Source organism: Trichoplusia ni, chromosome 13, assembly GCF_003590095.1.
Source record: "Trichoplusia ni isolate ovarian cell line Hi5 chromosome 13, tn1, whole genome shotgun sequence".
Lineage (NCBI taxonomy): Eukaryota > Metazoa > Arthropoda > Insecta > Lepidoptera > Noctuidae > Trichoplusia > Trichoplusia ni.
This window is the reverse complement of record NC_039490.1, coordinates 6,342,026-6,366,836: the sequence shown is the minus strand read 5'-3', so window position 1 is coordinate 6,366,836 and position 24,811 is coordinate 6,342,026. Positions and strand designations below refer to the sequence as shown.

The following is a 24,811-nucleotide window of genomic DNA, read 5'->3' as shown; positions in this document are numbered from 1 at the left end:
TTTGAAAGTCTTTAAACCAATTTATTCAGAGAACTCCAAGAAATGGTGGAATGACAGAAATTTGAAACACGGGAATCGTAAATAGTAATGATTTCATATCTAGGAGAAAAGTGGATGAAGCAACAAGCAATTCCAGGAGGAGCAATGGTGGGCATGTTTATCAGGCTAACTTATCGCCTATGCATATCAGAATTATCAGAAAATTACATATTAAAACAGTTGCTGGAATTTAGACCTGCAACTATTTGCATAATAATTCAATCTTTGAAATCCTAGTTCACATAAAAACTTAGACCTTTGTTTAGTTCTGGCTACCGCATTAGGTTAAGCAACCTGTAATGGTAGATTAGTGTAATAATTAAATAAATAAATTAATCATTACCTAACGATAACAGCAAATGTGTATACCTCAGCGTTTGTCAAAAGCAACTTCAATGTGCTGAAAAATTGACCGCTAGTAATAAAGGGTACTCGTATCTTTAAGTCTCAATTAGACAGACGTTATCGGCGCACTGCAGTTTTTGAGAGTTTTTGAAAGCGAAACAGTTCTCACTTCAGAGGTTGGGAGTGTTATTTTACATCTACTACAAATTGATTTGTAGAGGATTGTAAAAATAAGATAACTCCTAGAATATTCAGTTAGTATTATACACGATAAAAACGCTCTTGAATAATGATATCTTCCTATAAAATATGCAACTTATTCAATTTGCCGACTCCAGTATAATCTTACTGGAGTCGGGACAAATAATTTGACATACATTTATATCGTATTAAAAGCGATATCACGTACGCTATTTGCAAAATTAACAATCCTATTTCATTACAACCAACATGTATAATAACGTAGTTTGCTCTTACTATTATTTCATATTTGTCTACAAGCACTTGCACCGGCTTATAGATTTTTTTAAGCCCAAATATATTTTACCAACGAAAAATATAGGGTGCACGGGATTCCACGCCAAAATATTCCGTTAGAAAAAAATCCCTACAGCGTACGCGCTTATCCGCAGTCGTTCCCAATAAATTGAACATCCATGTATAGAATATTGGACTTTATTTACATTGAAACAAAGTAGGAAGTTAAACGAAACACTTATAGTTATAATCGCAGGAAATACGTGCACAAAAATGACGCTTTTTGCTTTTGTTATTGGACTATTTCGTAAAATAGATTAGAGTAGGATGTGAGACTATTAGAGAAAGGAAATATAATAGTTTCAAATGAATAGAATAATTCAATACTTGCAAGAATTTTTAAGTAAGTAAACCAGTTTCAGGGAAAGCACAAGACAAAAGCTATTAAGAACGGCAGATAATTAGCACCTAACGGGATTAGCATTTTAAACTTTTAAATCGTCACTTTGAATAATTTTCAACAATGTCAAAGGAATGCATTTTGTTTTCATGTTGATATTGACATGACATGGTGTTATTTTCGAATTTAAATAGGCAATTTAGTTTTGTGGGACAGGACTGCAGTAAGCAAGAGAAAGTTTATGCGTGTTTATTTGGCACCTATATCAATTTTTGCATGCAAAACGTGTCAAGTGAGAGTACAAGTCTTCAAAATTGCAACTACAATGAAAATACAATCGCAAAAATGAAACAGATTACTAAAATAATAGAAAAATACATCAACAGAAACTTACGTCTGTCCAAGATCGAAATCCTCATATCCATCGTCTTCGCACTCAAATTTTAATCTAGGTATCGACAAATCCATGTCGGCTATAATATCTACACACCCACTATATACACACTGTACAAAACTATCACTAATATCATAACCAGTCCAGTAAAAACGTTTGATTTAAAAACTTCGTTAAATGTAGGGAGTTAGGTAGTGCGGTGCGTGCGCGCATCGTAGGGGGTTGGGGCACGAATGACGCCAACGAAGGGACAAAGTTAAGGGTAGTGGGGGTCGCAGGTAGCAAGGGGACCCACCCAAATTCCCCGTATTGTAAACCCCATTCAATCACCGAGGGTATCTAGTAACCTGCGTCGAAGCTGCGTACGCGCACGGTGGGAACGCAAAATTGTATGCGATGTTTGCTTGTTTTTTATTTTGATGTTGACGTTATATTGTTTTTGTTTTCTAACTACGACAGTTACTATGTCGTAGTTCGAGTCTATTCATTAGTAAACTAACATTAGATATTAAACAAAGACCTAGACATAAATAACATTCCCTTGCAAAATGGCGTGTCATGCAACGTTAGAAAAGAGATCTGAGAGATAATATGAGAATTCATTGTTTTATGTATCAAAACTAAAATATTACATTGATCTTGACTGCAATTCTCATGACAAAATCTCGCTATTTTTAGATATTTAGACTGCATATAAAAATAACCCTATTATCAAGGAGATTTAAATACACAAATAGTACCCTAGCGGTTTAAATGTACGGGGTAAGAACATTAGTAGTTTTTTGAATTGACTATGCTTTCTTTGTATTGAAGTATAATTATAACCTTTCATCCGTAAATGTTCGTTCTAAGTATAATAAGAGCGTAGGGTGACCAAAAACTGGAACCTATTCAATATTCATATACGTGTATGCCCAGGTAAATCAGTGACCATTGGTATTTGGGAAATAATTCGTAATCTAGATATGATAGTTTCTAGATTAAAAACCGGTTAGATGCAAAAATCTTTTTAAATGTATAGTAAACAAATATCACGCTTAGGAGTCGCTAACTCGCTACACAAGATAGGGGTTTCAAACAACGGTACTCTAGTATAGTAAGTCGAGTATTAGATCTCGATCAGGTAGGATAGTAATCTAGACCAGTTTATTGTAGGATACTAAGTTTAAAATTTTTAATTGAATTAATTTGGATTCTTCAATTTCCTATTTGTTTGTACTGTTATCCAAATCGCTTCCAAAAAGACTAGCTATAATTGTCTATACAGACTCGTGACTTGTAAATTGCTTAGGAGTACGTTTACGATTTTGGGCCGTCCTTTGAACCGTTAGGCAACGAAATCTAACCCTAGAGCTATAGGTAGGGTGATAAAATATCGGTTGTACTAACGTGGCGTCGCGACAGCAGGGTCTGGCACAGAGTACAGCCGGAGCGGGAGGCGGCGCGGGCGGCGGGGACCGCTCCGCATCGCACGCGCGACTCGGCACGGCGGGCGCGGCGCAGGAGCCCGGCCCGACGCCTGACCACCACTTGTTCTGGAAACGTAAACACCATTGTTGTACCCATGGTATATAGTCAGCAATAAGGAAGTGCCTATACAATGCCGTAATACTGCATACGTGGTATGTCGCAAAATAATGCTAGCTGTTCAGTTTTGAAACGCAAAATCGATGCCAAAAAAAATCTTTGTTTTAGTTCTTAATATAACTCGTTTAAAATTGTAGCTAATTATATGGCACGATAACCAAACAGTGACATACACGCGTAGCTTATTTCCTACTCAGTTTTCGTGGTATAACACTATGGCTAAGAATTGCGAAGATTTGTATTAATTAAGCAAAGGTTCAAATGTAGTCAACGGATATTAACTAAGTATCTAGGCAGCAACGTCAATGAACCGCATAATTTTAATTAGTAGCCGAGAGAATATACAAGGACAAAAAATGGTAATTAGCACTTAATTTATCAATTAACAGTTTCTAATTAGATATAATTACTTAATATGTACCTTCTAATTGAAAGGTACTCATAGTTTGATATTATAAGCTTTAGAATTATTAATCCCACTTGTGAAACAACTGTTCTATTTAATGGTCGACCTTTAGAGAAAATTTTCCAACTTCATTAATACGTTTTAAGCTTAACAGTTTTCTGTCAATGATTATTTAATGTGCAAATAAATAAATCGCTCAATTTTATACCTTGCTTCGTAATAATGGTTACGTGGGGTGTTAATATTCTAACATGTACGTCAAATTAATGCTTGAATATAATTCTATGCTCGGTTAAGTGTGAGAAACGTGACTTTTAATAAATGTTTAGCCAATGTTGAATACTTTAAGGTGAAATTACTGCGGTACTAAATAAGAAGACTATACGTTAGTTCCAACAACGGTATAATGTTTTTATTCAGAATTTACAGCGGTAAATATGTAGTTATCTTTTATGAGCGCTCTATTTTATTTTTGTAGTAAATTTTATTTATTATGTTGAAGTTACAGAAATATGGCTGGCGGCCAGCCATTAGATTTCGCTAATATATCACATTTTTATTAAATGTTGTTTACTCTTATTGTTATTAAGCTGTATTTGGGTGTTTTTATTTCATGAACATTGGGATATAATACGTATCAAGTTATTTATGATGAGAGAGATATTTTTGTTTGTCTTATGGGACATTTGAAAGACCGCGCAACCGTCATGTTAAAAACGTCATCATTCAGTATTGTTCGTAAGCTATCAAACAAATAAACAAAAAACTATAGATTATTCCATAACAATTAAGTTTCCTATCCTTGTCCTCATTATGCTTAATTATTTTAAGAACGGGTTAGTTCAAACGGATCCCTCATAACTGATCCCCCTAGCGTAATTATTATTAATAGTTTCTTAACGGATCCACCTTGTATTTTGAATTTCTTAACCGATCCCCCTGCATTCTACAAAAGGTAAATAGTCAGAACAAAAAGGTTTGTTTGTTTAAAAATCAACTTTATTTATAATAATTTGTATATTATCATTAAAATATCACAATCAGTTTTCAAATCACAGAATGTAAAGTACAATAGTAAAAAATATAACAATCACAAAATTAACAATTTAAGGCATCATTTAAAAAAAAACATGGTACCTACTTAAATAATTTTTCATAGTTAGCAACAGCAACACAAGCAACAGCTTGTCGGAATAAAAAAAATTTGAAATACCTACTATAGTATTTAAATAATATTTCTACAAGTAAATATTTGAAGTACTTAGTAACTTAGATAATATAAAACAAGAAAAAAAAATCGGAAAAATAAAATGTGATTAAAAAATTGGAAAATGTTCAGATAAGTTTAGATTAAGAGTAGGTACTACCTGCACCTAATCATAATCTAAATTTTTCCAAGCAATGACCAACCGTAATTTGCTCTGCCAAAAGTTGGTTGGTTACATGTTCATACCATTTGTCTGCAGCAACGTCTTTGGGTAAACGTCGTTTTGAATTTGGCATATCGAAATTAACCTGATTAATCTTGATGCATTGTAAATTTGCGTCGTCTTTTAACACTTTCAAAACTTGGTACAAGTTGGGATGACTCGGAAGACAACTATTCAGTTTTTTGTGCCATGCTTCGACAGCGTTGGTTGTGCGGTGGCGTTGATTATGAGCACACCAAATGTCTACAAAAGCTTCGTCTTCTAACCACTGTGTCACCATGTAGTCGTTGAATTCTTGTATTTCTTTTGAATCAGGACCGTCTTCCATTATATAGCACCAACCGTCTGAGATAAATTGTCGCGGTAGCAATGGTAGTAAAGCAGAGAGTGCCACATGTCTACGAAGTCGCTTTTGTTTAGTTAAATTTAACGATTTGGCTTTCTTCCATACATTATGGGTAAAATGAAAATAACACCCTTTTACTTCGACTGAGGGGAAGACTGTTGTTATTGCGTTCATTGCTGCCTTTTCAAAATCTGTCATGTATTTCACTGGTTTCCATTCTGGGATATGGTCTTTTATTACCCGAAAAAGAATTGTATAGGCTTCTTCGCTTTTTCTGTCAAGTAATGCGTACATAATAGGTACTATTCGCGTATGTTCTTCATCGCTCCCAAGATCACCATGGATGGTATAAAGTTGGACAAATGGTTTTGGACAGCTCTGGAAAGTCCCATCACTCAAAAAAAAATTTACATTTTTTATGTTTTTCAGAACTTCAGAGTGACCAAAAACAATTATTCTGATATTGGTAGACTCGTCATAGTAATCCGCTAAAACAAAATCTTTAAACTGCAATGGTATTGTTACTTCTTCGGGCTGTTTACATTGTATTTTTGAAACACCAGCTTCTTTATTTCTTGCGTAATACAATGTGGTTTTAATATTTTCGAATGTTGGAAGCGCTTTTAAGAGATTCATGCCTGAATCGTTAAATTCTGTCACAAGGTCATTATAAATTTTGGTTACTGGTGAAAAATTTGAGGATACAACTTTTTCTCGGCATTCATGTAGCTTTAGAGCTATTTCATTATTAATTTCATTGGGCTCGCATTGATGATTTGTTTCTTTTATGATCTTGTTTTCCTAAAATAACGATAAAATAAATTAGATCAATCTCAGGATTTTTAAAGAGCAGGATACCCACTGACCGCATAATTACCTACCTAAACCATCACACAGTAAAAACAAAAAAAAAACACTTACCTTAATATTTATATATCCTTGGCATTTTTTGCGCCAATTAATGCATCTCCACGTTGAACATCCACTTTTATAATCTGTCTTCTTGGAGTATTGGTGACCGGCTCTCAACAAAACTATGCCACCATTCCTTTTTATAAATGTTAACTCTCCAGAGTTGTTGGCAGAAGTCGACGGCTGACTATTATCTTGTGACATTCTAAAAGCAATAAAGTTATAGTAATTTAATTCATCCTGTGCAATAGTCTTATATCTTAAAAGTCTGCTACGCTAACATCTAACTTATCAAAAATAACTAAAATTTCTCTTTTTTTTTTAAGCTTATTATACAGTATCGAGAAAAGTTATTTTGCAATAGGAGATGAAGTGGTCGCTTATGTGAAATTCTATTTACATTATAGTAATTAGGCACCATACGGCCGCCTAATTACTATAATATAAGCAATTGTTACTTATTTCATGTTAATGAATACTAAATAAAGAAAAAATAAAAGAAGGACATTCATGCACCTCTACACATACAAGGATAGTAAAAAAGTACTTACCTACTTATCTAGTTAACACACTTTATATAAAATTATATTTCTCGGCGATTGTTTTACAAAAAAGCAAAGTGAAGACACTAATACACAATTATACACAGAGATAACCCCTCACTCAGGGTAAATCGGAGTACTATGATTGAGCTAAATTACAAACATGTGAACCGAGTCATAAGCCATTTTTATCTGATCTCTCGCTCCCACTTATAGATATATCCGAACTCTCGCTTGCACTTCTAGTGTTGTGTGACAACAATAAATAAGGGATTTGTCGGTAGTCAATAACAGGTAATTAAGAGAAACGTTAAGGAAATAATGCATCCGAGCGGCATCCTTTTATCGATAACGAGCTGTGTGGCATTGTCACAACTATAATTATGAATAACTGCTAGAAATGCCCTCGGACACTCGTCGCTGATTGGTTGTGCCGCGCCACCACATTTCGCAGGTAAAAAAATGTTACCAAGGTTTCAAGGTCATATCCAGTAATGTCACTATTTCATCAATTTATTTAAAATAAGTTAGCAATATAAGTGGTAGAGCCTTAATTGCCAATATTGTTATATTTCACAGGTACCTTAATATAGGTACCTACTTATAATTAATTTAGTGATCTACCAACAAATAAAAACTTAGATATAGTTACATTTTGTTTCTGACTTGTAATTGGTAGGTGGATCCGTTAGGAATCGATTTTTAATATTTAATTCTGATCCTGCTTCAAGGGGGATCGGTTAGGAATAAAAAGTAATATTAAATAATACTGATCCTTCAGGAGGATCAGATGAAGGCGGATCCGTTCGAACTAACTCTTAAGAACAAGTGCTACATACCGTTACAGAACTAAATACCAAATCTATTTACAGCATAATGTTAATACTAGCACATAGTAAATAATGTTATGAAAAGCAGTTCTGACCTACTGTACCTAATTTCCTTGCCTTTTGCTATAACACAATAATCATTCTACACATAACAATCTAATATCAAAATAGTGTGTATACTAACATAATATAGGAGAGTGTGTACAGTAAGTTACCAAACTTGTTTAACATACGACTGTCCTAAATACTCTACTATTCATCAATTTATATTTGACTACCGAATGCTACCGTTGACAATTGACTTGTTTGAGTGTTTGTTCAATGAAAGAAAGTAGCAAGCGGACTGGGATTAACAATACATTATTAATAATTGTTTACTCAATAACGGGTATTTATCGCGTCAGCCCGACAACAATATCGTTTCGCATTTACCTCTGGCAGGTGATTAACATTAAATAATTAGACAGTGATTTAATATTCGAGTCAAATTAGTAAAGGTTTAAGTATGTACTCCTTTAAGCGGAGCAAAAATATATCGATTCCCATCGCCACGTTACTATCCTTGTGAATGAGGATTAAGACAGTATTAGTTCTCAAAGAAAAAGGTTAGAACTAGCGAACATAATAGAAGCAGGTGATAGATGATAAACTACTGATCAACAGATGGCTTTTATTGCCTTGTCTTAAGGTTGAAATTAGTTTATCTATGTGTATCTATGACATCTAGTGAACCTTGCTTTAACGCAACGTGGTCCGGTTCTAAACCAGTCGACGCGACATCGAGCTAGATAAACTGGGGCCCTGCCACCACTTTTACAAAGAAGGACCGTTGTGGAACAATGATTGTGTTAGAGCGAGACGTCGTTCTACGCGGCGTAGTGCCGTCTTTCTCTTACTGCTGAAATATTGCTTTAAGAGATGTTGATACTTTTATAGGCCCTCTGGCCTTATCTACTAGTCGACCGACATTTTATATGCGATTTTTATGTCCAGGACTTACTTCTAATGAATTGGTAATAATGGCAATACCATCTTAAGACATTGTCTTTTAATTCGATTCACTTAACCCATTAAAAAGTTTTGATGTATTTAAATTAGGGGTTGATTAGATTTTTTCCAATTCACAGCGATCCTAGTCTCTTGGTAAAGTATCAATGTAGTTTCAGTTTTTATATTATCACTAAAAGCAAGCCATAATACTCTCAAGTCTACTAATTCTGGGAACTGGTATATATCAGTAAAGCCAGCAGAATCTAGTTAAAACGAGATATAGTTATGAATACAGGATATAAGCTATTAACTTGCCGGGAAATACTAAGACTAGATTTGATCATTAAACGTGAAATTGCTTCGATACTGAAGTCGGTATGAGATATTAAAATATAATTATTCTATAAGGGCGCACCTAAAGGATTTTATTAAACGTGATTTATTTCAACTAATCAAGATTTACGCGTTTAATTACCTTCGATCCATCAGTCATTTCAGCATTATAACAACAGTTTAGGAAAAAAAGAATACGACGTGTCCTTCGTAATCGAACAAACGTATTTCTCTTCTAGGCTTTTTTTCCAATTTGCTCCTTAAACTGGTTGAGTTCGATTATTTTTTTGAAACATCAAATAGTTTTGTGGGGTTTTATGTAAAAGTAAACAGTATTATAATTCAAACAGTTCAAATAAATAATAATAAATGAATAATCCTATAATTCGCTGAAAGCACAGGACCTCTTTTCGGACTCGTTAGCCTATTAAGTTCCTGCCTAAGGTAAATGCAAATCAAAAATTGTATACATCTTAACTTTTCAAAGTTTCTTGCTTAAAAATAGGAATTAAATTTTCGAACCGCGCACTTAGAGCCATCACATTAACGTTTAAAAAATACCTGAAAAAAAGTAAGCTTTTTTTCAGGTATTTTTTAAACAACACAACAATTATGAGATACAAAAATTTTGTCAAAAATAAAAAAAAGTCAATCATGTGGCGAAATAATGTTTAAAAAAGGAGAACTTTTTTACTCTACCGTATTATTGAAACCAGTGTCGTTCTGCGCCGTTTAGAACCCACTAGACTTCCTATTCACGCGTTTCGCGTCCAATTCTTACATAATTTCCTCTCCCAAATCAGTACAGTTATGTATCGTGTGACCACTGTACGTTTAATTGTTAATAGCATGCGTGACTCGTGAGGAAGAACCGACCATTGACTGATTTTTATCCATTAGGAACTAAATCTAAGATCATGGACCGCAAGATTAGTCGATAAAAATGTTGTTAACTCACGCGACATTGATATAACAGTGTTCTAGAAATATTGTGATAATATGAATTTTACTGTAACATATTATACTGAAGATTTTGTACGTGATTCTGGGAGTGTAACGAGATTTCCATCCATTGTTTATCTCAATCATTTATAATCACTTTCGGAATGACTTGCAAAGTATTAACCAGATAGTCGAAAGAAAGAAAGAAGAAACTAAGTCATTCTAAAGAAGCAAATATTTGTTGTTATAAAAAACTAAATTAGATATGGTAAGCTAGAGTTATAGTTGTAAAATTCTTCACTAATGATGAGAGATGATACTTTACGTCAATCAATAGTGGTTTCGCGACTCCTGCGCACGAACCAAGTCACGTTTTAATAAATGAGAGGCGGATACAATTACGATTAGTTATTGCTGCGCGTGCGCCGCGCTTCTCACTTGATTTAACAATAGCTGTTACTGTATTTGGACATAATTGTGAATTTAATTGAGGTTGTACCCTGACGGTTAAGGCAAACTGTTGCAGTTGCGGAAGAGAGACACCGCTCTACGTGTTATAGCTCTCTCTCGTTTCCACAACCACTTCAGTCTCTCCCAGCTTCGAAACGTGCGTTGAATTTTCAGACCAATACAATCGAGTATATATCAGTAATAACAATGAATTACAAATATACACCTTACTGCTTTATAATAAAGGCACTGATAAATATAACCAGTGAAGTCTATCCCTTATTCAGTTTCTCACAAACCTACTACCTACAGTTAGTTCTCGTAAGAAATATTTCCACTTTACTTGGCTTCACAGCTGGGTCATAAATCCGACTGCAGTCTAAGCTTAAAATTTATATTGCAGTGGTTAGATCAAAGTTGCTACGTTCCATCGCACCTGTTCTGACTGGATGCCAAACATCTTGGGGTTTTAAATTTCTAATATTTACGTTGAATGTCTGATATAAAGTATGGACGACGTAAAATATGTATAGTGAGACATTCGATTTTTATGCGAGTGGGTTCGTTATCAAATGCGTCAGAAGTTCGTATCACAATCATCTACATTGGATGCTAACGACCCGTGAAGGACACGTGCTTTGTTGTTCGTGTATTGTCGTTTTATTGGTCTGATCCAGTCTTATCAATATCGTACCAATTTATAGTTGAAAACAAACTGACATGACGTATATACCTTTAAGTTTAATTTTGAGATGAGAATTTTGAAGATTTATATTATTAGTCTGCCCGTGACCATGATATCTGCAAAGGTTTCGAAACGTCGGGAACTAAAATCTAAAATTAAACCGCGATAAAATCCGTAAAAGTAGTTTCATTTCGATTTATATTAACATTAGTGTTTAAGTGAATTTCATGATACTATTTTAGCCAAATTAGTAATGACTTCTTATGCAGAAATATTACAAAAAAGCGACATTCAAGCCAACTACGGAGATATACAGCGCTCTCTGCAGAATTTAAACAGGTTTACTAGGATAACCTCAAGCTGTAAGGTAACCACTCCAAACCCACAGAGCGCAACGTGTCGCGGGTTCGACGCACGCCTAAGACATTGTGTGATGAACAAATGCTTCTTCTGAGTCGCCAGTCATACATGACATTCAAGTCATTTCGGGAAGTCTTTGTGTATATGACTTGAAAGTTCGTGAAATCCTCACGAAACAAGGATTTGTTTCCTTAATGCGGAAATCCTTTATTTGAAGATAAAAAAACGTCCGGAAAAGGCGTCCTTTGTCAAAGAGATCTGATGCGCAATAATAACGCAGTGAATGAACGTGGCACAAACGTAGAACTATGATGAAATGACCAGTCGACGTAAACGACCGACCTATGCTAATTAGGGTTGCGTTAACTCGTAGCTAATTAGCTTATTACTGTACGTACTGTATGCACTGTAGTTCTATACATTTGCATGCGTAAACGAGAAAGTATAAAAGTATATCCTGGTTTGCGAGCTATTGTAAAAGACTTAAGTAAAAAGGTTATTTGTTAAAGAATGGAAACAGTTTAATTTCGCCCTTATATAAGTCGACAAAATGATTTGATGATTGTCACCGTGTAAATTGTAACCGCAAATTATGTAATATCTTTCGTAGTGGTAAAAGTTATATAATTCTTAGGTATGTGGTATAAAGTAATCTTTTGCACCCAACGAGGTTTTAATATAAAAGGGCGATCGTCAGTTCTTGTGCCGTTGTGCAAGGGGGACGTCGCTACGCTGGGTAGTGTGCTGTCCCGCTTACACAAGTGAGTAACATAATATTGCTTTAAGAGATGGCGGTAAACTGATAGATCAGAAGAATTTTCTATTACTACCGTCAATAGGCAAGAAAAACAATGTCGAGAATGTGTATGTTGGTCGCTCCTACATTGGTTTATTTAGCCACAAAAAGCGTCGAGTATTTTCTCAACGCCTGTGTATTGCAATAAAGCGAGCTTAAAGGCTAATGACAAATTGATGAGCCGATTGTTTGCAGGTGCAGTATCGAATGTCTGAGGTTTGAGGAACGATGAATTTGTGTGGTCCCGAAGTTTTTACCAATCTGGGATTTGATTAGATTTGTTATTCGTCATTTCTATAAATACCCCAGAATAAATTTCTATGGATGATTAAAAATAATAATCCTTTGATTAAAGCAATAATTTCCTATTCAAACATTGAGCTTGTTAGGGGACAAACAAATACCTTCAATCGTCGCAAATTGCTTAATAAACCAATTTCGTGCCAGAAATAAATCCAGGTAACAAGCATGTGTTTTAAGGTCAGACAGGAGCTCCATATTGACGTCACACGAAACAGTTTACACGTGGGAACAGAGGTCATGGCAAACGGCGAGACATAAGCCTCGAATTACCATAAGAATATGGAAATTGCATTATACATTACGAAATATGTTTTCGTGGCGACCTGAATAATATCGACAATGTTGATGTGGAGACGTTTTAAATATGTATCGCGTAGTTGATGTTATTGTTCGATTTTCCTGTTTAACTTATTTGAATTTCAGGCAAGTTAACATCTACTGAAGAACTTTTGTCTAAGTACACAACATGTTATATTTTTTTATTTTAAATGATACGCGTAAATGCGGCACTCACGGTTAACAAAGCGTGTTACAAAGAAAACTTATATTGTTACTAAAATCAGATTAAAAGCACTGACGTAAGCCGTAAAACCTACCAAGAGGCTAAAGAATCTCAATAAATCTAACGATCTAGACATCAGACACCCAAAATTGACACTCCAAAGTAACAAGATGCCAGTGATACATGAGGGTTTTGCCAAGATCTGAGAGAGTATCAATCATATTCGCGGGCCATTGCCCATGACGGGGCGGTCTCCCTATCACCATGGTACAGACCCATAGCTTCCATCAAGTGTTAAGGAGTAGTGCGGTCTCAAGGGTTTATCCAATATCAAAAGTAATTTTGTTTCAGTCATGCGAACGGATGGTGTGAAGATATAGCACCGTAAACGTATACACGAAGCGAATAGTTTATCGCGGCGTGAATATGGGATTTTCGGGTGTTTGAGTTACACTACTGGTTAAAAAAGCTATTGGAACATCTATGTCTATAATTCTGTTTAAGTTGAATTAAACTCGATTTTTTCTTATGATTCAACCGAACAGTGTATTGTACATGTGCATCAATATGGTCTGCAGATGTTCGTCCCAATTCTGGTTTAGAGAAACAAACTTAAGAATAGCTTCAGGAAACTGAGACTATACAAGAATCAGTAGTTCACGAGAAAGAGAAACATAGTGATACCTTCAGTAAACTGATTTCAAAGGTTAAAATGACCTGCTAAAATCAACCTAATTGTGTTTGAATAAGGGTTCTTGTAAAATCAGAGTTCAAAGCGACGTGAGGTTCTCTGTACTGTACGGCTATGACGAGCAGTTGGGAAAGCTCATTGGAATTCAAAGTAATTTAACTTTGTACGCTACTACGTAGCAATTTTGAACATCTGGCAGCGTTCAGATGTAGCAATGCTGGGCTAAATAAATTAAAGTTACGCGAATGTTAGCAATTACGGTGTAAGGTGAGTCAGGGAGTTTCATAATTCCTTTTTTCTTTGTCGCCACCGTTGCATCGTTTACGCAGGACAGTAGTACCTACAGTCTTCTTTATTAGAAATATTTTGATGAAAATGCAAATTACTGTTAACTTTAAAATTACTTGATTTTTAACTAGGTTCCTTAAACACAATCTTATATAGGTCTGTGAGGTAAGAAACAAAACAAAATGAAGAAATAAAACACTACTAAAATGTGCAACACAATCTACATATCTAATGAAAACTACAGCACACACAAATCTAAAAAACTACATAGCAAAGCATTGGCAAACTTGATAACAATCAACTCATTAATTAAACATACATCGCACTTTCATAAAAATATATTCAAAGCAAAAAGTACTGAAGTAACATGTGTCCTGAAAATCGTCGATGCAGTGTTACACGCAACGATGCACGATGACGACTTTCAGTTTTTATGTAGCGTCTTGGAATCTGGATGCAGCGATCGACACTGCAACCAGCTAGTAACGACGCATTAGCATCAAGCTATGCATCCAAGCGCTACTGTGACTATATACAAACTACATTATTTCTACTGTATTCTATCTACTACGACAAATAACAAACATAAGGGTAAAACGATAATGGTATAGTTTGCTTGCTAATTATGATGGAAAATTTCGGTACAACATATTCTGTGTTTCAACAAACCTACTTCATAAAATGAAATCATAAAGACTGTATTCCTCATACACATTGTACGCTGCAAGCAAAGTCAATTTACAATTTCGTTTTGCTCATTCCAGAATAGGGCTTCCAATTTAAAAGTAAATTGGGACACGCGAAATATAACCATCATAAAGCAGAAATAATAATTAACATGCTATGTCACACAACACAAACTAACTACGAGCTTAATTAGAAATAAAAATTACAAGAATACTTAAGTAAGATACTCTAGCATACTACAGGGGTAAAATAACGGATCGGAAATGCCTAAGGAACAATATCGAAGATGGCCGACTAGGCATAATGGTCTACATGTGTCGCAAAAGTCATTACAGAAATATTGTCACAGTAATAAGGACGATGAAAAGGTAAAAATTTCAATTAGATGATTAAAACATTGTAGACGTTGTATTTTTTCTATAAGTAGAATAAAAATTGACGCGGTGACTTTGCGGTTTAGGCTTGTGACGTAACGATTTTATGAAATTAATAAACAATCGTGACTTTAAGCGTAAAAATACGTCTCGATTTTTATACATATAACACTACAAGGCCACTGAAAAAAATGTATATCATCCCAATTAGCAATAATACACATACCGTATGTAGATAAGTCAATACTGCATTACAAAACATTAATTATGGTAATTATTAGAACATATCTAGAGATAGGAAAACGATATTATCTGAGACGTCTAGTTGGAACCCGACATTTTACGGTAGAGGGTTTTTATCAAGCGAACAATGAATTGCGTAGCGCTGATGTAATACCGAGTTCTTTTAAAACGTTATATTAGATAACACGTACCTATGGCAGCTAGGACAATACGTGAGTTCGCAAACTAGACGCAACGCAATAAGTAGCTAGCTATACAATAATTGCACCACTACGCTTATGGTTCTATCGAAATTTTATGCCGTGACGTTCTATTGCATTGTGAAATTCAATTAAAGATGTATTATCAAAAATCTCTATATATAACAGAATTCGTAAGCTTGAAGACACAGCTTTTATTTAAAAAGAAGACAAGTTATTTTACTAAATTAGAAACCGTAAGAAAGATAAAATCAACCGTTTATCTAACTTAAGAATACGGGTTCCATAGCGTGGGTGGCAGCAAAGGTTACGTGGTCGCTGTTCAAAGTAAAAATTCTGATATCCAGACGCTTATTAAATTGGAAGTCGACCTTCTTTTAGATTGAAGATTCATAACTTTTTAATAATTTTACGTTCGATATGAAACGAGATCGGAAAGTGGGTTTCAAGATACATAAGCTAAACGTGCTGGCTTAGATAAGATCAAACTGCTGAGAGTGTGAGACGGTCTGCATATGTTTTAAGTGCTGTATTTTCCTTGAAAAGAGCTTATAACTGTCGAGGTCTTATTAGGGACACATTTACTTGCGAACTTTTATATAAGTTTTCACCACAATATTTTAATAGATAGTGTTTTTTATCGCCAACGATTACACATAGTTTTCCAAACGATCTGCAAATTATTAATGAACCGGATTGTGTCTTTTCTATAAGTAAAAAAGTTTCATGTTGGCATTTTGCACTATTCAAACTACCATCAATAGCACCAAGGTTTTGAAATACTCCATGCTCCATACATCCTTCATTTCGTTCAAAAACTGGGACGCATCCGTTATAATTCCGGACGGCTGGGTGCTCAAGTCTAAGTACGTGGGCTAGATCCGTCGGATGGTCTCGAGAGTCGCCCACGGCACCGGCACATATTATGAATAGAGCGGGATGATAATTGGGTACATCTACTCCAAGACCGGTTCCTACGCTACGAAAACTCATTAGTTAGTCATAGAAAGAGGCTTTGAGACTAATGTGGGCGGTATACGTGATCGATACAAGTGTATGTTATGTATTGTTTTGATCACGTCTCTTGGTCATTCCAAATTTGGTGAGCATGTTAAAAGGGCAGGTAGTAGTTATAAATTAAAGGTTTTAAGCCTTAGCTTTAAATTCTATAAAAGCGCAAACAAATTTTAAAGTGCGATAAAGCGGTAGCGGTTAAATTAATTGCGCAGATAAACGAAATGAATTTAGATAAAACAATTAAACGAAGTGAGGCTGAAATTGGGCCACTTTAAAACGGAATGGTATTGTATAAAACAAATATAAAGTGGAACAGTTAATTTGGACTAATTTGGTGTAACAGAAATATCAGGTACCATTTGAAATCGTCCATCATTAAATTATGAATTTACGTAGGAAATTTGGACTCATGTCATTTGCTAATTTGCTGGCTAATTCAATGATAATTATCAATAAACTAGCTGTTGCCCGCGATTTTGTCCCCGTGGGTAGAAGATATGAGTGATGATTTATACCTGCCCTATTTTTTTCACATTTTCCTTTGTATCTTCTCTCCTATTAGTCGCAGCGTGATGTTTTATAGCCTAAAGCCTTCCTCGATGAATGGTCTATTCAACACAAAAATAATTATTTAATTTGGACCAGTAGTTCCCGAGATTAGCGCGTTCAAACAAACAAACAAACTCTTCAGCTTTATATATTAGTGTAGATTACGTTATTGTACTGCGGGGCGACCCCTATAGTAAACATAATTCTAGTATTTGTTACGATTACTATCTAGTATCGTAATCCTGAATCATGATCAATATCACTTAATACTGATAATTCAACATAATCCTCGCAACACTAATTAGAATTCTTTAAGTGATATATGATTGTTATAGGTACTTTTTTGATTACTCATCCACACCCGCACTACCTTGCAAATGTAAATTATCCACGATGAAACAAAATTACTTTTTTTACTGCTACATTTCATTTAAAACCCAATAAACAATCATTTACTGAAAGTTTATACGTTAATATCCATATTCATAAGCTCTAGGTGCTTTCACGGCTAACCCATCCAAACTATTTAATAATATTTCATATACATATTGGTTAAAATGCAAAGAAAACACACTGCAACATCCGAGTTTTATTCAGGCAAAGCTAGGTAAAGACAAAATGTGAAACGACACATTTACTATGCCTGGCTCACCTACATGTGAACCGTGTCATACCTATTTTACTATAAGTGCCATGGCATTTCATGTGGAGTAAATGAAGGCTGATTCGAATCGTGTCAAGGACCTGAAAGTGCATCCACCTCGTCAGGCTGTGTTTAAACCCTCGACTCTCCACCTGACCTCCTAAAGTAAATGCTTTAGGTGTTCTGCGATGATTATACACTAGTAACAGTGTAGTCCAAAACATGTAATAAATACTAAACGCGTTTTGGATAAATCCCTCTTCATGCAATTAGGGTAGTCGAAAAGGCAAAAAGTTGTACCTTTAACACGTAAAAACGTGGTTAAAAACTATTTCATATCTAACAAGTCTTTGATATTGATCCTAACAACGTTCAAAATTCAAGCAACTTATCTAGGCACAACATTATCATATTGCCAAAAGACTAAATTGGAACATACAGCTTCACGAATATGAGCAAGTAATTGTGAAAAGAAGGTACCAACCACCCTTGTGACGTCATCCTGGGAGGGTGGCGTACACAAACTACAGTTTAACATTACATAACGAAGCACTATAAAGTAATTAATACGGCTAAACAAAACAGCTACGCAAAGTAAATCTTGTGTAACCTAATCACTAAAAAGGATTGGTTTAATAGCTATTAACCAAGCCTTTTGCTTACCGAAATTAAAGTTTTAGTATATAAAAATGTTTAAGTGTTTTACGCAATATATTGCAGTGTTTTGCATACCTCTACAATACGATCATAAAATGCAGTTTGCACGCGCAAATAAGTTCCCATATCAGCAAATATCTTTACATTTTATCTGTTTATTCCTCACGAGAGTAACAAAAGGTGGTGTGTTCGTTTGTTTATTCCCCTCATTTTCTGCGCATCGAGGTCCGGATGCGAAGGAACCGGCGACGACAAATCCTCGCTCAGATAACGCAATGGCCACCGACTGACGGAAATAAGAAACCTGGCTGTATCGAGCAACTGCCTTCGCTGCTACATAATGTGACACGCGATTTCGTATCTTATTGCTACGATCGAAGAACGATTTACGTTTAAACAGCATTCGTTTTTGTAGCAATTTCCTATGGATTTGTAAGAGAAAATACTGAAATAGTAAGGTAATTTCAAGGCTATATTAGTTCGCTGTTTATTTTGGTTGGCTGCGTGGAGTTTAGGAGTTTGATGTTAGTTCTCTGTTGTATTAAATGAGGTTTGTTTTTCGACAAGTGCTCTCGTAAACCTAATTGGACTTGAATTATTTATTAATTAATGATAAGTAAGGGTTGAAAGCTAGGTATTACTATTCAAGCAAGCTAGACCACATAATGATCTAGTCTGTCTGCGTAATAATTGTGTATGTATGATATCTTGAAACATTAATACATTTAATTGTTTGTCAGCTCTACATGAGTACATAATATACATATACATATACATAATACTATCGTCAACGTCAATCATGTACTAATAACAGTAATACAATGTCACGAGTAGGTATGTACATATGTATCTTATTACTGTAAATCTCTTTCCCATCTTGACATAAAATATACAGAGCGCGAATTTTATACCTACACTACATACTTTTGATTTTCGAAAGCCCTATTTTAATTTCATCGAAATAAAAATGTCACATGTGTAAGTAAGTTTATTTCAGTATGACCGACAATTTAAACTACTTAGAAGTAAACAGAGGCGTAAAACAATCCTTTAACTGGTTGGTGGGTAGACAGCGAGAGGTTTATAAAGGTGTCTTGCCTGCATTATGTATGGGCGACGGCATTTGCATATAAACTCATTCGGTTTAAGTCCGCCGCCCTACTGGGTGACGAAAGACTAATGTCAGCCACTCAAAATAGATCCGAGTAAATATGGAATTGACAGACATACTGTCCGTTTGATATCAGCCAACTAATTTGTTTATTATTAAAGATTAAAGTCTGGGTGAGCCAATTTTCGCCTACGACTACTGCTGATGATAATTTTATTCATTAATTAATTATTAAAATGTTTCAACTGCTCCTTTGTAGTTTAAAATAGTAAGTAACTAAAGGATGGAATCTTTTGGGTGATGTCAACTATTGAAACAAAATTTAAAAAGAAGTGGGGTATGTGTGTGTGTTTTATCTCGTAGATACTGTGGTTGTCAGATTATCAAGATAAACATACTACTCTAAAAACAAGCAAATATACGTTTTTGCGACCGTGAATAACGTGAACAGAGTTGGGAGATGTAGCATTGTTGTGGGGTACGTAAATGGAATAAAACAGGTCCCTGTGTCGTGTTGTCACCGGCAGACCACTGTCCGAGACACGTTGTACCGACGCCCTTTGTAGGGAACGACCCATTTCTGTGACAGTCAGTGATTTAGGTCCATATAGGTTGTTTAAATACAAATATAATTATAAAACGAAGGTAATGTGGAAACAGTTTGCACAACATTTTGAAATAGAACTAAAAGGCAGGGAGCCTTGTGGACAAACGGGATAGAAAATTATTAAATAACTTACTGAACAGTATGTAGGTTCTGCTTACCTAGAAACAAAAAACAAAAAATAATGAATTGAGTCATGTTATAAAGAACTTAAACTAAATCTAGGTTTTGGTTAGCATACATTCAACTAGCGTATGTTAGTAAGTTTCATCGAACAAGCTATCAAACCATATAAAAAACTTAAGTAAAAGAGTTGCATAACAAATGTCATACCTTGGAGCACATTATCTAGAATAATGTTATCATCAGAATTATAGTAACATGTCAAGGTCACATTGCATCATATATGCTATTATTTTTTTATTCAGTTTCGTACAAAACGTGAACCGCGGCAATACAATTCCAGTAACTGTGAGAAACATCAGAATCCTTGGATCCAATTGATTGACTTTTCAAATTGAATGGCACAAAGAACAGTGTTTGGTTTCATTCGTTGTGCACACATCGATTTTTATTTGTGTTCAATGCATTTTAAGTTATTGAACGTCGGGGCTCTGATCTATGATATTTATACGTTTTACAGCAATCCTAATATGAAAACTCAATACCACCGTTACACTAAATCATTTGAAACGAATTTAGCTTGCATTTAGTAAATTTATGCGTTACCATTCGCGTTTCCCGACGCCGCTCACCTTTCCAACATAACATACTTAAGAATACATTACGCGCTCAATTACCGATCGTACTAAATTTACCACCTTCCTACTTGAGTTTATTTCCACAGTATCGTGTACCGTGCCTTAGTCACGACCGCGACGCGCGGAACCACGTACAAGGGTGCCGTCCCAACTTCGATTTATATTTAAACAGGGAATCATTTTGTACCATTCCGGTACCCTCTGACTCACGTACTTTGAATTCGGAAACCGAAATGTTTCAGACAGTGATGACGTCATTGAATATTGAAACTTAATACTCAATGAGGCAATGTTGATGCACTTTAGCGATGGACGTGTGGGTTGTTAAGATTCATTACTGGGTTCCATATTGTAAGGCCATTATAATTTAGTTGTGTATCAGTATAAACACACAATATTTTATTATCAATAGAGTTGATTCTGGCTCGGACGAGTTCCCTCGCGACGGCTCTGTCTAATAATGACTTGGATGATCGTAACGTAGAGATTAGCTGCACTCTACTTACGTTTATTTCTATTGGCACGAGCAACCGTTTAATCTCGGAGTTATTTGCAGGTATTTAAAACGTACCAAACATTACCACTGCAGTAAAATCAGCATTTTGATTTTCTTCAACTATGAAACGGTGTTAGTATATTTGTTTGTAACCATTTCTCTTTGTTTAAGATCAGCCTACTTCCGCAATCAAAGTAATCAAACAATAACACACGCCTTGAATAAAGACGGAAGCAGAAGCTGTGACGTCACGACTGTGATTGGCTTCCACATATAAGAATCACTATTGATTATAATTTATTTGTTTGTTCTCAGATTGTCTGGTTCGACGAAGTGATTAAGTTTGATCGTCACTTGTCATTATAGATTCATTAACTATTTCCATTCGTTCCGTTTTTCTTGCTGACCATTACGATAATTAAGTATTCAGACTGAGATCCAGGAAATTCAAGTCTGTTTTAATAGGTTTATACTAAGAACACGACATGTGTAGGTTTATCGAGATGAGTACCTACTTACTACATTGATTTGTGCGTCATTTAATACATTGGTGTGAAGGTACAGCACGTGGCTGCGGCACCGCGACAGGCGCCCCTCTATGATTCACGCGAGGAAAGCCCACACCAGTATGACGTCACACAGTCGAACAGGCATTTCACGTTGTTATAAGCTCGACGGCTTATTACTTATGAAACAAATGCAAAATTACAATATGACGTAGCCAACAGATCAAGCAGTAATGGCTCTGTCAAAGGCACGTGCTATTTCTATTCATTGTGTTTTCCCTTCAATCACCCATCGGTTTTTCCCTTGGTTCGGTGTTTGTATCCGTCTGTACGAAATCTTTCCTGAAAATGCCCGTCTTCGTCGAAGTCAATTTCCTTTTTTAAAATTGTTTCGCATTTTAAATCGAAATGCTGTGTATAGGAAATCTGGTAGCAAACAGAATAAAATTATTTTCTGAGCGTCCCGAATCTACGACGATTTACGTCAACGGTAAAATACTTATCGAGCTTCTTTCGAAAATAAACGTTACAATAAATATTAATAATACCGGCCCTGGCACTCATTTCGGGAGATTGTTGTGCTTTTGGCTGAATGATGTAATCATTGCGAAACATGTTAATGTCAATGTCTAGTCTATACTTCAAACTACGTAATGTGGTGCAATACAAGATAACTATTATGTGGTTATTCTACATTAATCTATCATAAGCTAATGTTATTATTATCTTGACAGATTTACATCATTCGGATGCGGATAATAAAGATGAAAATGTTATCAATCAAAATATCGCTTGAAACGAATGAAAATTGAGTAACCAGAAAAGCTCATATACCTAGATGAGATAGATCACAGATGTTTGTCAGTATATGAATAATAGTGACTGGTTTATTATTCAGCAGTACTTGAATGAATGCAATACTCGAGTAAGACACAATAACTTAGAGCTCCCACCTGCGACTCCTACTCAGACTACTAAGTCAGACTGCCTTACGTAGGCAGACAATTTGATCACCTTTCCTCATATTTCTTTCTCTGAAAATCCTACGCATAAGACATCTTACTTAACTTGATTTAGAATTTTTATTCATAAAAATTAATGTCTTATGTGTTAAATGGCATAATTTTGTCGGTATTGGAATCTAGTCTACCGTTACACGAAGCAGAACATCGTAAATACATCACGCGGCGGCGTACGACGCGTCGCGTTTCGCGAATTTCTGCAAAGCATTCGCGAGTGTCGGGCGTGCAGTCGCGAGACCACCTCGATACTATGTTTAATTACCATGACGATAATTGAATTTTAGACAATGTTGGTAGATGAACTGACAAAGCAGTCGCTGTTGCTATGTCAGGCCGTCTCGCCAACCCCAAATGGTGAATAGGCACGTCAGATCGTTACGATCAAAATTTCGGAATGTCGTGCTCAAAAGACATTGGTCACAGATTGATGTTACAAAGTTACGTGTCTGATAAATTTAAACAAGGAAGTTAGTTTACAAGCCAAATGTACTTTACGCGTGAGTGAAAACAAGAGGGTGATACATTTTACTATTTCTGGAAGTCAGCCAGTGACAACCATAAATCGGCAACTCCAACTGTGCAGCGAGCATACATCCTTAAAGTGGTCTTTCTAGTTATGGCCGCAGGTTTATGGGTCGCCGGGAGTCGCTCGTATAATTCGTCGACTATATTCTTGAACCTCCAAATACAGCTGTCTATATTACTTTATTTGTACCCTGTCCTTGTTGCAGACACCGTTGCGAGCGTCTCAGCTAGAGCGACGCCGCCTCGTCTATCGGAGCGTGTGACGCACTCAAACTAAGTGGAGACAATAACCAATTATTTGAAGATTGAATTTATTCACCTTTAAGTGCGCCTGTTACGCAAGCATACACTATATTGTATTGAGATATATTTGGAGTATATTTCGTTGACAAAGTCATATTAGGTACGGAAGAAAACCTTCTAAAGATAACGAATTTAGAAATCCAATTCTATTGAACAGAGAGCTGGCTAGAGTTCAAATTACATAGCTTTGTTTGAGTCACGCATATTCTCTTTTACATACAAAGTGTCATCCTCAGCAGATGGTGACTGGGTGTGCCAAAATATTGTATCTAATAATCGTAGAACTGATGAGGTTTCCTCTAAAGGAGTTTTTTAGAGAATTAATTTTGTAAGAGAGAGACCTTTACATTTAAGAGGTTTAACGCGTAAATGACAAAAACAGGCAATGATAAACGAAAATTCCCTCGAGCATATTGATTTTTTTGACGAACAACAAAAAAATGTACTCAATTGTGGCATTGTGGGAGCCTTGATAACGTCCGAAGGTTTAAGAGTTATGTTTACGATCGGCACTGACCTCGTCGTCGTTTAAACAAATTGTTTAGATACGACGAAGAGGGTGGACGAGAATGTCCAATAAGTCTCATGCGGGTTGTATCAGGGAATAAGGATAACACAACTATGTCCAAATTGTACTCATATTATATTCTGTAAGCTAAAAAACCTTACCCATTTCGCCTTATTGAACAAAAACGATAACAAAGTTTCCAAGATTTCTGATGAAACAAAAGCCATTACGGTTTAAATTGAATCGAAGAGGCGTTGGTATATAAAAGACTTTTATAAGCTTTTAAAGGTCGACTTGACTGAATAGTTTTCAATATTTCAAGAGTTTAAATTCCTTGTGGAGATGCAGCAAGTTGTCGTGATTGCCGTTATAGTCAGTTTGTTTTCCAATTCCAATAGCGACTGTTTCCTTGCGACATTCATTGCGGGCGCAACCACTAACAAGTTTTTTTCTCTGTGAGAAAGGCGTCCATTATCGTCGCTTGCGCCGCCTGCCCCGACCTCGCCAGCCGAGTTTCTACCGTTCCATTTGCCGGTGCACTTAAACCTATTGTTATA

General features: G+C 35.5%; 2 protein-coding genes across 11 annotated transcripts in view; both read right to left on the bottom strand.

Moving 5' to 3' along the window:
- The window catches only part of LOC113500299 (homeodomain-interacting protein kinase 2-like), a 75,925-nt gene that overhangs the window by 22,130 nt on the left and 28,984 nt on the right, over positions 1-24,811 (bottom strand). For all 10 annotated transcript variants that reach the window (XM_026881027.1, XM_026881026.1, XM_026881024.1 and 7 more), the window contains exon 3: positions 3,045-3,190. In XM_026881027.1, the coding sequence (XP_026736828.1) occupies positions 3,045-3,190 (146 nt within the window). The remainder of the gene's footprint in view (positions 1-3,044; positions 3,191-24,811) is intronic.
- LOC113500301 lies at positions 4,931-9,631 on the bottom strand. Its single transcript, XM_026881036.1, has 2 exons — positions 6,346-9,631; positions 4,931-6,225 (listed from the first exon to the last, which is right to left on the bottom strand). The coding sequence occupies exons 1-2, from the start codon at positions 6,538-6,540 to the stop codon at positions 5,026-5,028; spliced, it is 1,395 nt and encodes a 464-aa protein (XP_026736837.1). The 5' UTR covers positions 6,541-9,631; the 3' UTR covers positions 4,931-5,025.